We start from the raw sequence: 14,708 nt of genomic DNA on the forward strand, positions 1-14,708 counted from the left end.
GGAGTACTGCCACCTCCCCCCTGGGCGGGGAGAGGCCCTTCAGGTAAGACCTGGACTGCGCTGCTCCCATCCTGGCTTGTGGTACAGGAATTATGGCCCCAGGACAAGAATGAGCTCAACGAGCCATTTTAATGTAATATGTAGGATTAGAACTTTGATGTAAGATTACAGATGGAGGTGGGCAGGACAGATCTTCAGAGGGGGATTGTCATGATAGAATATAAGCTTCGTGAAGGCACCTGTTCTAGGTGTGCCTGGCACACAGTAAGTATTCAACCAATACTGGTCTAATGAGCAGATTTTAAAGAGCAGATTTTTGAAACTAGCTCTATCGACAGGACATTGAGAACATCTGTCATCCATGGCCTTCTGTGGAGACTGTCTGACTCCCACTCCTGTTAGATCAGGTGCAGTAAGACTTTTTATCTAGATGTAAGTTTATCTAGATATGAGCTCAAGCGTGATTGAAGGGATGCATGAACATGCTTGAGTCACATGTAGAAACAGTCATAATGAAATGGAAGAAACATTGGACTTCTCATCCCTTGAGAGAAACAAGGAGTCTTTCTCCTAATCTCTGATTATGTTTTTGTATTTATTCATTCATTTATTCAGCAAGTATGCATCTAGTGAGCTTCTACTACATGCTAGGTTCTATCTTTTAGGCTTTGGGGACCCAGTGGTAGCTAAGATAGAGTCCCTGCCTTCAAGAACCGTGGAGTCCAATAAAAGAAACTTAGAGTCTCGTCTAATCCCTTTCAGCAAAACCACCCTTATCATTGCATGGTTATTCCTTGTAGTCCACCTTTGTTATCTATGATTTCCGATTGAATAAACATTAAAAGTTTTAATTACTGAACAAAACATGAATTATACCTTTCTAGAACAAAAGGTTTTTGCCTTTCAATATCAATTTTGAAATAGCTCTTAATCAATGTCGAGATTATGACGCATTGTATTAATTTAAAAAGGGCTGCATTTAATTTTTTTCACATTACCAGGATCGTATTGCATGCTATGATTTTTTTTTAAGTGGAAGTAATATCAGAATGACCAGGAGATGACATGGGATCTGCTCCCCAGCCTGGTCTGTTAGTTTGGTCAATTATGTTGTCCAACTCACTAGCTATCCTGAAACAATAGAGGAAGAGGGAAGTGAAGTGGGGTCTCCTTGTGAAGAGGACCCCGTCGGCCGAACGGACCCTGGTGGGAAGCCTCCTGGTGGTGGGTTAGAATTACCCACCGGCAGTGGGAAGGCGCAGCCTCCTCCAGAGGGGGCTGCGGTGGCACCAGCTCCCAGGTCTGAAGAGGAAGATGCTGCTGAAATCCAAAAGCGCAGAAGGCTAGAGCAAGCTGGAATCAAGGTCATGCCAGCAGCACAGCGCTTTGCCAGGTTAGCTTTGCGGGCCAAGGACAGGCCTGGCTGGCTTTGTGCATGCCTGGAGGTTTGGAATCTGTCTGGTGTGATGGAGTTTCCATCTTGTTTTCCCACTTCCTGCTTTATCCGTTGCATCATTATTTCCTACTTGCAGCAAATAGAAATAGCTAATAGTCTTTGTCTTCAGGCCTGTCTCTGCTGAGATTTTGGTTCTTTTAAATGGAGGTGAAGAGGGAGCTTTGTGCTGCTTGCGTAGACCTTGTCCTGGTCAAGTATGTGTGGTCAGTCATTTGTGGGCTGCAGGATTTATCTAGCAATAGCATCTTATTTTTCAATTGTTTATGGCTTGTTAATTTTCACACTACCCCTAAATGGCTCTTATCTTACTTTACACATCACTAGAAAATAGTTCTTTGTAACTGGGGTGGGGGGGGACACTCTCTTTAGAAAGGGTGGCTGGCTGACAAAAATCCACTTACTTTCTTTGTCCCAAGGGAGTAGTAAGTAAGATTAGGTTTATTTGACTCATTTTCTAAAGCTCGTTGATTCAAAAACAAAGAATAGAGTAATTACTTCTCTTAATTGTAACAAAGGCACTAGTATACAGTCCTGGTGGCCTCATATTACATGTGAGATAGAGACCTTTAGCAATTGAAGTCACAGAGAACTATAGTTCTACACTTTTGGGTAGTGTTTGGGGAAGCTGATTAATTTTTCTCACATAATAGCCACAAAGATACTAACAAATAATAGTGAGACCAAAATTTATTTGACAAACTGAAATTCATAACAGTTTGACAATTGAAATTCCGTTGCCACTTGCTGTTCCATTTAATCCTAAAAGGTAGGTGATATGCCCATTTTCAAGCAGAGTAAACTGAGGGTCAGTGAAAGTAAGTTACTTGACCGTCTCAGAGCTGGTTACCACTGACCTGGTGGCCAGATTCAGATGTTCTGACCATAGTACCACAGCTGCCTCGCACACATTTAATGGAATGTCTTCCATTCCTCCATACAACTCCGTGTGTGATTATTGCTGTGGTCTAGGTCTTCAGTGAAAGTTCCAGTACTGACTTATATGGATTTAATCCTAGAGTAGCTTTGTGCTGATAAAACATCAAGGATGTAATTCTTTCTGTCTGTGGTATCCCACAGACAGGCTTGTCTGTCCTAAACATGTATGTGCTTCTAGAAAACTCTAACATAAAACTGTGCTAATGTCACAAGCAACTCTCTGGGTTTCTGAAATAATGAAGGGTAATGTCATAGAATCTTAAAAAGAGAAATAAATCCAGATATCCTTTAAATTTTGGTTCAGAGACCTTGTGAGACACATGCTTTTTCAACATCATTTGAGCTTCTCCTTATATCAAAGACCAGGCTAGATGCTGAGAATACAAAAATGAAATATATCCCCTTACCGTTTTTCAGATTTTTCCTGCTTCTGTCTTCAAGTCTAGGGCACAGTGGAAATAGGTAATAGGTGATACAGATAAGAGTATGAATTTATAAAAAATCTTTAACCTTAATACCCTTGACACACATACCTTCATTTTTTATCACATCTGTGAAGTCTTTAAAATTTACCAAAGACACTATCATCTTTATGATGTATTTTTTCTTGTTATCTTCAAAAATTGCCAATCTGCTTGATTTTTTTAAATCCCAGTTTTAAAAAATTGATTTTCCCATGATTACTAACGCTGTTGGCTATTATACCATGTTTATTGGCTACTTGGGTTTCTTCTTCTATAAATTCCCTCATATCCTTTGCCATTTATTTTTTCCTTTTAAAAGAAATATTGTATTGTGGTAAGAACCCTTGGCATGAGATCTACACTCTGAACAAATCTTTAACTGTACAATACAGTGTTGTTAACTACAGATACAATATCATACACCAGATCTCTAAAATTTATTCATCCTGCTTAACTGAAACTTTATGCCGGTTGATCAGCGATCCCTATTTCATCCTCCCTCAGCCCCTGGCAGCCACCATGCCACTCTTTGATTCTACGTATTTCACTACTTTAGCTACATCATATAAGTGGAATCATGCACTATTTTTCTTTCTGTGACTGGCTCATTTCACTTAGCTTAATGTCCTCAAGAGTTATCCATGTTGTCACATATTACAGAATATACTTCTTTTATAAGGCTGAATAATATTCCTTTGTATGTATATACAACATTACCCTTATCCATTCATCCCTTGATAGACATTTAGGTTGTTTCTACATCTTGGCTATTTTGAATAAAGATGCAATGAGATGGGAGTGCTAAGGTCGCTTTGAGATCCTGGTTTCATTTCTTTGGGATATATACCCAGAAGTGGGATTGCTGGATCACATGATAGTTCTGTTTTTAATTTTTTTAAGGAAACTCCGTATCATCTTTAGAGTATCCAAAAGAGCAAGGGGAGACAAATGGCCAGATACTTTAAGAGAACTCAGCACACCCAGGAATCATGATGACGTAGAGAAAAGAAAAGAGTGGGCAAAGGTTGGGGATTCCACGAGTAGACTGTGCCTCTTCAGTAACTGGGAGGTTTACTTTCTGCTAAAACAGTACAGTCTTTGACAGCTCCCATTCTGTGTACAAACCTAGAATCACGGTTAGTTTACAAATGTAATTCTAATTGATGAGTAGTATATTTTTGTGGTAATTTTTGCTCCTGTCCATGTTCCTGTTATCTGCCTTAATTTTTACATATTTTATCCAAGTTAGCTCTATTAAGCAGAAATTCGCAGGTCAGTTAATATCTGCAAATGTCAGTTAACGTCACACCTTAGAGCTACTGACTTGGCATTTAAAACGGAGTTCAGGAAAATCATGCATATTCCCAGAGAATGTTCCCAATAGCAACACAACACAGCTGCTCCAAACACCCAGAATTCATTTGTTGATAGATTTTTCAGCTGCTAGCTCTCTCATAAAAATTTTATACATACCATGCCACTAGCCTGGCCTGTCTGTGTCTTTGTCACCTACGTTTTGCAGCCCACAGCAGAGTTGACAGTCATTCTAAGTTTATCCACATTTGGGATCCTGCTTTTAATGTGGCAGAAAGTAGCTTAACTGGAATGAAATGCATATCATGAAGAAGAAAAGGATTCTTGGTGTCTGGAAAATAAGAATATAAAACATTTAAATATGCTGATGTCTCTTAAGGCATTGTAACCTCAGTCTCCTATCTTTGCAATCCAGATGAATTCTGGCCACCACATCTTGGAACCCAACAAGAGGCCCCAGATATTTCTTGCGGCCCATTTTTTTAGCTGGGAAAGTCTGTGTTTGCAGAGATGGGTAGAGGATGAGGCATAGGCAAGGAAGGAGGCATGTAGACAAGAGTAAGGCTGTACTTTTACAGATTTTTTTTTTTTTTTGCGGTACGCGGGCCTCTCACCGTTGTGGCCTCTCTCGTTGAGCACAGGCTCTGGACGCGCAGGCTCAGCGGCCATGGCTCACGGGCCCAGCCGCTCTGCGGCATGTGGGATCTTCCCGGACCGGGGCACGAACCCGTGTCCCCTGCATCGGCAGGCGGACTCTCAACCACTGCGCCACCAGGGAAGCCCCAGATTGGTTTTTTGTTTTGTTTTGTTTTTTTTGGCTGTTGTTTCCCAAGTATTCTCAAACACCTCCTTAAATTATTTTTAATATATAAAGAGCAAAAGTGCATGTTAGTCCATTTTCACATGAGTTTAGAAGCCTAGAAGTCCCAAGCTTCCTGTCAAAGAATATATTAGGAGGTATCTTAGCACCAAGGGACAGAAAGTAGGTCTTTCTTAATAAATATGTGGAGTTGATATTTATTAGAGTTGCCACTGAAGTCAGAAGTCCATAAACTACTTTTCCTTCTCTTTTAGTTTATGATTAAGTTAGCCTAATTACCCCCAAATATGAGACTGTGCTAAAGAAGCCAAGATTTCTGCGTTTAAGAGAATAAAGTAAGAATCAGGATTCACTCCCCCTGAATTAAAATGCCATGGAGATTTGAGTTCTCTGACTTGGTGTTTCCCGTTGGAGAAGTAAACTTTTTTTTTTTTGAACTGAATTATAGGTTTCACGTGATTGGACTTCTTTTCTAATTGTTTTCATATGTTTCAGCACTCAGTCTTTTCTGCCAGTCTGTGGATCTTCTCAAGCACATAGTAATTAATTACAGAGGGGGGGGGGGATCCCTCCAAGGAACAATAGACATTTTAGAAATCTTTAGAGGAAGAGCAGATGCAGCTAAGTGCCAAGAACATATTCTCTCCATCCCTCCTTACCAGATGCCTGTGTCACTGCTTCTTGCTGCACAGATTCTTGGGGATCAGACACCAGGCAGACACATAACTTGCATGAACCTTTGTGACTCTGGATGTAGCTGCCCTATTGGGACACTGTGTGAACAGGGAGGTCCCTGGTGTTGCCCGTGACATTCCCAGGAGGCCAAACAGGCTTTTCTGGAGAGCCCAGTTTCTTTCAATAGAACAAACTGACTGCCAATCTGAGCTGGTTGCTTGTGTGTTGCCAAGTAAAAGGGGGTGAAAGAAAATGCCAGCTCTTCCTTAGTTTAAATCATTATCTCATTCACTTTGAAATATATAAGCCTTAGAAACTTTGAGACAAGAGCTTTTCCTCCGCCTCACCTGCTTAGGACCCACAATCTCTCCTACAAAGATAGCCTTACTTGTCTTAGGACAGGGTTGCCAGGTTGAAGGCAAGGCTTGGCATTTCTCATTTCACATTAGACTGTATTTCTTCTTAAAAAAAAAAATTATTTATTTTTGGCTGCTTCAGGTCTTAGTTGCGGCACACGGGATCTTCCGTTGTGGTGTACGGGCTTCTCTCTAGTTGTGGCACGTGGGCTCCAGAGCACGTGGGCTCAGTAGTTGCGGCACTCAGGCTTAGTTGCCCTGTGGCATATGGGATCTTAGTTCCCCGACCAGGGATCGAACCCGTGTCCCCTGCATTGGAAGGCGAATTCTTAACCACTGGACCATCAGGGAGGTCCCTGTATTCCTTCTTAGTGAAGCAGTGATCTGGGTCCACCGAGCAACCCCTACTTCCCAAGGCAACTAACTCACCTGTGAATGACTCAGACAAAATAAAAGTGCCAATCCGCCCCATGAATATCAAGCCAGACAGCCAGGGTCTGCCACTTAAATTTACTTACTTTACCTATAGTCACATGACTGGAACTGGAAACCTCAGTGGGCATGATAATACTGATCTTGCAGGGTTGTCATCAAAGTTAACATATCTGGAATATACTAGCTCTTCAGAGCTAGTATAATTATTGAAAAACAAAGTAGAATATACTGAAGCTTTACAATAGACTGACCTTCAGAAAAGAAGGGCTCATTATAAAAAGTCATTTAAATATTCTGCTAACTAGACACCTGCAAACATAATCCTACATATCTGCCTTATACACATTATTTATTACTTCATAGCCAACAGTGCCGGCCCAGAATTTATGTCATTAAATTTTTGCTCTCTCTGAGTCTGCCTGGAAGCTCTGAATTTACAGGATTCAAGCAGTTAGCAGAATGTCATTATGATCGTTTTTTCAAGTGGGTGGGGAGTGGCTTTAAGAGGCCAATGATATGGAAAGCTTTCTTCACCCCCTTTTTTTAAGTCCACATATCTAAATTGAGATCACTTGAAATGAGTCCTGCTACACTGGGCATTTAGCCTGAAAAGAAACACCCTGGGGAATTTGTAGCCTGGCTGGACTCACATGATGCATAATGCACGAGATTCTCCCTTCTCAAATTGGCATCACAAATTGGCATGGCTATTTGCATAAATGCATATGTTTTATTCCATAGTATTCTGCCTGAGTTGGGGAAAATTGAAACCCAGGACCCTGGTCAAAAAATGGAAGGAGTGTTGCTTTTGGACTTGAAAGCTTCAAGCTCAGGATCTGCTCCTTTACTGGAATTGGAGTCGGATCAGCTGAGATGAGATAATGCGTTTGAAAGGGCTCTGTAAACTGTAAAGTGCTGTGCAAGCACTGTAAGGTATGATTAGTTAGCATTCTACTGTCCTTAATCCTGGCTGAACATTGCTGTCTGTAACCAGCAGTGCAAATCATGACTTCATTCTAAGCACAACTCATATGATCTCTTTATTTAGTAACCAAAATACTTTTCTTTCTCCTACTTCCATAGTAATGATAATGCCTTATTTTTTGTATGATGTTCTGCTTTCAAACTGTTCCTGGCCGTGTCCTTTGTTTAATGAATAGTGCAGTGATTAAGAACAGGACCTCTGGAGCCAGACTCCCTGGGTTTGAATTTTAACTTCAGCAGTGGCACTTTGAGCTTGGGCAAATTTCTTCACCTAATCTCAGTTTCCACTCTATAAAATGGGGATGCTAATCACACTACCATTGCAAGGCTAGTATTAAGGTTAAACAAATTAACACTAGAAGGAATTCTGGCACGTTGTGGGCGCTCAATCATAGTTAACCACCTTCCTTGTCATCATCAATGTGCTTTTTAAATAATGCGTTTTCGAAGAGATTAATTCAGTGGCCTATCATTTCCCACTGACCATTCTTTATGGCCACAGTCAACCAATAGCAGTTGGTTCTTGCCAGACTTGTTGGCTAAGGATGCAGGGGGGAGAGTGAGCGCGGTCCAGGAGTGGCCAAGCAGGAGACCGAGAGCCGGAGTGCAACTCAAAGGGCCGAATTTTATATTTTAAGAAATAACTTTATTCAGAGAGCAAAGCACCACCCACCACCTCTAAATTCCACGATTTAAACTTTTATTGAGAATAGTGGTCAGCAGGGAGGAGGAGTTTTCTGGACATGACTAATGATGGTCTGATTTTTCCAAAAGTCAGGAGTGAGGGCCTGCTGTTATGTTAGGCTGATAGGCCTCCTCTGCAGCAGTACAGGGTAAGCAACAGACAGCAGGCCACCTGGTCAGCCAGAGTAGACAACGTTTCCTTGCTTGTATGACTCTCAGCCAGGCTAATTCCTCCTGTCTTCATTTTTGAGATGACCTGTCCCATGACCATGAAGAATTTACCCTTAATCCTCCTTCAGAAATCGGATACAAAGTAGGTGAACTTTCTTTAGAAGTCAAGATGCTTTATCTACTCACCATCTCTATGAACTGAGAAGATAATAAATGATATTTTTAAAGTTTTAATATTTTATTATGACTTAGAAGCAAGGCTGATCTTATGAGTAGGGGGGAGGCGTTTGTTTGAATATCAGAAAGGCGCCATCGACTGTATTCCCACCCTACCCACCCCCAACAAAAACAAAAAACAAAGCATAAAAAGTCCTAATATTCCACCATTAAACTGCATTTCTCTCTAAATTCTAAAGAATTTAAATTTTGGTGCCTTCAAGATTTCCTTGAAAATGAAAATAGCCCTAAGTAAACATTTTGGCAAAATGTCCTAATAGGATTTACTTGACAGCTAGCATATGACAAAGCAGAAGAGCTGGGCAGTGGAGAGACCGAAGAAAAGGTTGCTGGTGGGAGGGTGCAGGGCACGATAAGCTTTTGTGCCTGAGTCCATCCTGTCAATGGTCATAAACTATTCCAGATGTTTCAGGTTAGCTCAGCTCTGCAGAAAGACCATCCTAACACTTTGCAGTCTGGTACACATCCTAGGTGTGCTGTCACATAGCTGCATTCATTAGCATTCCTCCAGATCAGTTTCTTGGTAGCTCAAATTTTTGCCCTGTCAGTCAAAATAAACTGAGTACCTACTGGGTACATTATTAATGTGCCAGAGAAAAAATAATAACAAAATGCTTCTTACTTTTCCCAACTTCATGAAAAGAATTTGGATTGTCACTTTCAGAGCCATTTAGGATCCCACCTTTCTGATGCTGATGCGGCCCTGCAAGTTAAGTGAATTTTTAGTATTGCTAGCAGCTGACTAAATTCCAGGTTTTGAAACCCACCCTAACCCTGCTGCAACTCTGGACTAAAATAGTAAACAGATGTCATCTGGACTAATGATACTGAGAAGACTTTTCACTAACAAGACAGTTGGCTGCCTGGAGATGGGGATTTAAAAACTGTTTTGGTCTGATCACATGTGGAGTTCCGTTTAATTTTGCTTTATCAGTCAAAAGCAATTAAGTGATGAGAAAGAAGCTGTTCGAGATATTATCCTTCGCAAAGAAAATCCTTTCCTGATCCACCAACACAGCAGAGATTCAGAATCAGAAGATGAAGTGGCACGTCGACTGCCTGATCTTGAGAAAGATGACTTTGCCGCCAGGAGAGCTAGGATGAACCAGACCAAGCCAATGGTGCCACTGAATCAACTCCTCTATGGGCCTTACCGAAAAAAAGAGGCAGAGAAATCAGATGGCAGCAAGCAACCCTCAAAGGGAATCTCAGAAAAGAAAAGTCTAGAACATAAAAGGTGTGCTCTGTGTGTGTGTGTGTGTCTATGAAGGACAGAGAGAATGTAGTTCGGCAAAGGCGATTTGTATTCAAGCTCCCCATTCCTCTGTTTCCTGCCCTAATTACATATAATCAGTAATGGTGGTTTATTTTAAAGTGGAACCCCAGATATCCAGTCTCTCCTAAGTTCAGATGGCAGGGAATAGAATGGTCCTGTCCAGAATAGGGCTGAATTCACCAAATAAATACGGAGCTCAAGTGTGCAGATGTGCTATATGTGGGCACTTCACCACATGTGGGTGCTGGTGTCAGAGACGGGCATTATTGGCACAAATAGACATGTGCTATTGCTGATCAGGGAACAGCCACCTCTCAAAGTTGCTCCAGTCCATCCACAGCAGGCAGAAATCATAGTTATTCCTTAGCTATGAGCCCTTCTATCTTATTAGCGCCTTTGAGATATGGGGGAAAAATGAGGCTTGCTGTTTCTTCCCTCACACCAACACGATCACCTAGACATCTGACGATGGAGATTTCTCATTAAAAAGTCCTCAAATATATAATATAACACACTTCTATTTGTTCTGTCATAGAAATTATTTTTAAGTGAGTTTCCTTCTCCCAACTTTTCTCCCATCTTCTTAATTAGAGAAAGGAAAGCTTAATGAAATTAGAGCTTAAGGAAAGCTCTAATGAAATTAGAGAAAGGAAACCTTAATGAGAAAGGAAAGCTTAATGGCCAGCGATTTTTATCCTAAGAGGGATATGAATTCATTCAAGCCATCAGCCTGCTAAATTTCAGTGTACAGAGTTCATCATTCTTGTATTTTTCCTTACATCAGAATCAGAGTTTGCATCTTTATTAGTTAATTGCCACATTTTTGCCTATCACTTAAGAGGTTTGTAATCCATTCAACTAAGAATATAAATATCTAAACTGTGTTTTACACAATTAAAGTGGTTCTTTGGGGAGAGTCATTGAGATCAGTGAAGCAGTTAGTGTTTTCTATTGTTTGATTTAGGAAGCACCAGGTACGAAACACATGCAAGATCTCTGGACACAGAGGAGGGATTTGAGCATAGAAGACCCGGCACATTTCTTTATAGGACACATTCTAGCTTCAGGAGGCTGTTGGTCTTTGCAGTCCTTGTTGGCATGCCTTGTAACAAACCGTTCTCATTGGGCCTTGTGGGAGGGATCAGTTGTTGCCCGTGAAACAAAGACTTCTGGATAACTGAGTAGCATCAAGGCATATTGATGCGGATCAGCAACTTGAGTTAGGAAAAGGAGTAGCTTTTGTACCTTCCTTTTTTCCTTTCTCCTGCATGCAATTTTAATTCCTGATATTTCCAGCCCCATTTGTCTGTTGTCACCTGACTCTGTGTTTGGGGACACAGCCCATGATCTCTCCAGAGAGCTTCAAAGAACTGATGAAAAAAAGAGGGCTCCCTGGTGACTCTTTGCTATGCCCTCCTTGATCCCCTTCCCCAAACTAAAAGTAAATAGAAAATTCTGTCGCCTTCCTATTTGCATAGGCTCTGTAAATACACCAAGTCATCCAGGTAACAAGAGAATGCTTCTTGGTTTTCTGGCTTGGAAGATTTATTTTGAAAAAAAAATGAATAGCCCTATTTATGTATATTTCTGAAATTTTCTATCTCAAGAAACATATTTAGTTAGGAACTGACTTTTAATGTGATATAATGTTTATGCATATAGATGCCACAACTTTGGTTTAAATTATGATATTGTCAACATTAGCCATCTAAAGCTCACTTCTTAGGAAAACAATTGAAAATATCAGATTTAGCATTGATAAAGGCGAACAGTTATTGACACAAGAAACAAATGGGTATTGCCTCTGTGGATCCAGGTAAAGAGGATACCCTCTCTGTTCTTTACGTTTACATTAGCCAAACCTAATTAATGCTATCAGGAGGCAGAGACTGAGTTTGAACATTGAAGCTTTCTATTCAGCATTGACCTAAGCATACTTTCTGGCAATATGAAGGTTTATGGTTGAGGTGTTCAATATGTGAACAATGTTCCAACTATCTCCAAACTAATTCTAGAATTTGGATCATGCAGAGCTCATTACTAACACTTTACTGCTGCAGTAAAAGACGTTCCAAGAAGGCTCAGGGATTCAATCAGAAAACTTGAATTCATTACAGTAACTTGAATAGTGTGGGAATTGGGCATCATTACTGTCAAACTGAAATCTCATTACCATTCTTAATAGTCTTTCAGCGAGCCCTGGCTTCTCTTCCTAAACTAAACTAGAGTCTGTCATCTGGTGGAAAAACTCTGTCTCTTTACAGTGTCAAAAGGGTAGCATAGACAAAAGTAATCAAGGCTGCAATTGATTCCATATTTTTGAGAAAGGGAGAGGTGCTTCCATCATTCCATTCTGTCTTCAGCCTCTGAATTTCCATGCTTGACATTCTGTTTGTCTGCTCCCCTTCCTGGAACCTGATTTTTCCAATAACGTGGGGGCCTGGATCAAATTGACAGAAACCAAGGCCAAACGGAAGAGGTGAAGTCGAGGGTGACCTGTATTGTGCGGGCTCAGGAGAGTGAACCTGCGGAAAAGGGGCTCAGGCAGGTGCCGGATCTTCACAAGGATGACCTGGCGCAGCGCAGAATTCAGGGCAGGCTTGGCCCTCACCGCGAGGCTCCGAGCTTTGTCACGGTGGCCAATATAACAGAAGCCGACCGGGAGACGTGGGAGAGGCTGAAAGTGTCAGGAAAGACGAGGTGTGTCATGTTTTCCCCTGGATTTCTCCTAACAGTGGCATCATTTAACTTTGAAGGAATCACTTATCCTTCTATCATTTTTTATTTTCATGGCCAGAAAAAATGCCTCAAAACACAGCATATTCTGCACGAGTTGAAACTTGTTAATACTAAAAATTACAAGCCACAAGGACAGGAAACATGCTCTTTAATTCAACTGATTTATTGTGAATGCTTATTTTGATAGGCTTATTTACGTGTAAGGAATTTAAACTTGACTTTTAAATAATCTTAATTATTTCATTGTACCCAAGGCTTTCTTATGCCATCATTTATGATGTTAAGAAAGCTACAGAAACTTGAAGTGCTCTTTACCTAGGCAAGACAATGATCATTTCTTCATTTGATTGATTAATGGAAAAGCAATTCTGCTTTAGACATTGAAGTGTATTTCATACATCCAGTATTTTTTCAAAACTCTTCATTGATTTTACTCACCTTAGAAACCTTTGGAACTTATTTCCGGTTCTGACTAGGGATGGAGACGTGGAGCACACGTGTGCCCCTGAGCCTTCACCAGAAATTAAAGCAGAAACTGCCATCCGTGATGACTTTGCCAGCCGCAAGGCAAGGGCTTATAAGAAAGCTTCCAGCCCTAGGCAAAAGTTCGTGCACTTCGGACCAGTGACAGAGATAGATCAGCAGACATGGAAGCGGCTCAGCATTGGCAGGGCTGGGCCGAAGGAGGATGCAGAGGAAGTCATCAGTCACAGCCGCAAGATTCAGACGTACTCTGTGTCCCCTGCCTTGGCGGCCATGTCCAGTTTACAGGAAGACCACAGGCTTAATCCACAAAATGACTGCAGGTATTTTTTGCCATTACGTGTGCAAGGAGATCTGCATGGGAATCACTGCTGCTTTTAAAGAGTTTGCTGAAGCACATTAAAGAAACCGCCAGAGATGACGTAGTTTTAACAGCCTCTTTTGCTGGTTAGCAGAGAAGTAATGTCAGTAGATTTCCCCGCGGGAAAACGTGTGTGAAGTTAAATGACAGACATCCATTTTGATTCTGTTGTCACCCAGAATCACTGCCTGGGAATGCCAGTAATTTTGGCAAATGATTCATCTTCCCTTGGCTGCATTAAGCAGTATTTTATTTGTTGGCAATACTGAACAAACTAGATGGAATGTTTTAATGATACCCTTCGTGTTTCTCCTAAAGATACATTGATAAAAATCTGGCTTAGCTATACCCTCCCTCTTTCTTATCCCACGAGGGAGAAAAAAATTGCGATTAGTGTCATTAAGTTCAGATTTTGGACATCTAAGTAGACACACAAAAAAGTAAACATCTCTGCCACCCCCCCAGCTCCCGCCCACTTTTAAAAATTATATAACAGAACAGGAGTGGAAAAAAGACTCTTCTTTTGAGGGTTCCTATGAGTCAGGAGTTTCCCTGGATGAATCAATCACCATCCAAATTTGTGAGGCGTCACCTAGGAAAAGACCTTGTAGAGCTGTCATCAGTCCTCATCCTCACTGGAGGCCTTCCAGCTGTGAACTCCCAAGCCCTCTGTTGGGGATTTGGTTCCGCGGGCTGGTCTTTCTTCCATTAAGCAGGTATAGGGCATTTCTAAAGTTCTGGATTCTCCGTGCACTAGGTGTGCTTGGGGAAACTTAGAGACCAGAGTCCACTCTGCACCCCGCTGTCTATGTAGGGCCCAGCAAACATTCATTTACTAAAAATTTGCTTTGCCGTCTCCGTGTGAATTGCCTTCCTCCCCTCTGAGGTCCCAAACCACTACCCACATGTCCTCTTTTGTCTTTAGCTGAAGATGGTACTTAAGGTGAGGGCTTCAGCCATTTTGGTAAGCTACTCAGTTTTCCTGGGTCTCTTCCAGGTATACATGTTATCAACATTTGTTTGAGTTTCTGTTAAAAAATAAGAAGAAGAAGATTCTGGATTCTCCCAGGAAACTCCACTCCACCTGCATGGTGGGAGCAAAGCAGAGCCCTCCACGGCAGGAGGAAATGCTCAGGACAGTCTCCTCCATGCCTCGTTCGTGTTACCAAAGCACACAGTGGATGGTCCATGACATAGAGAGGGGTTTCTTTGGTTCCATACTGTGGATGACACCCTAGAGGCTGTCAATAGAAATAACCCTGGTACATCAGAAATGCCCTGCTGGGGTTTCCGAGGCTGATGGGGACGGGGTGGGGG

At 41.5% G+C, this 14,708-nt stretch overlaps 1 protein-coding gene across 1 annotated transcript in view; it reads left to right on the plus strand.

Moving 5' to 3' along the window:
• Window positions 1-14,708, plus strand: part of LIMCH1 (LIM and calponin homology domains 1) — a 348,851-nt gene that overhangs the window by 262,327 nt on the left and 71,816 nt on the right. Inside the window, 1 exon segment of the mRNA XM_007453042.1 lies at window positions 1-43. This exon segment is cut by the window's left edge and continues 10 nt beyond it. Coding sequence (XP_007453104.1) covers window positions 1-43 — 43 coding nt within the window.

Source organism: Lipotes vexillifer, unplaced genomic scaffold, assembly GCF_000442215.2.
Source record: "Lipotes vexillifer unplaced genomic scaffold, Lipotes_vexillifer_v1.1 scaffold1272, whole genome shotgun sequence".
Lineage (NCBI taxonomy): Eukaryota > Metazoa > Chordata > Mammalia > Artiodactyla > Lipotidae > Lipotes > Lipotes vexillifer.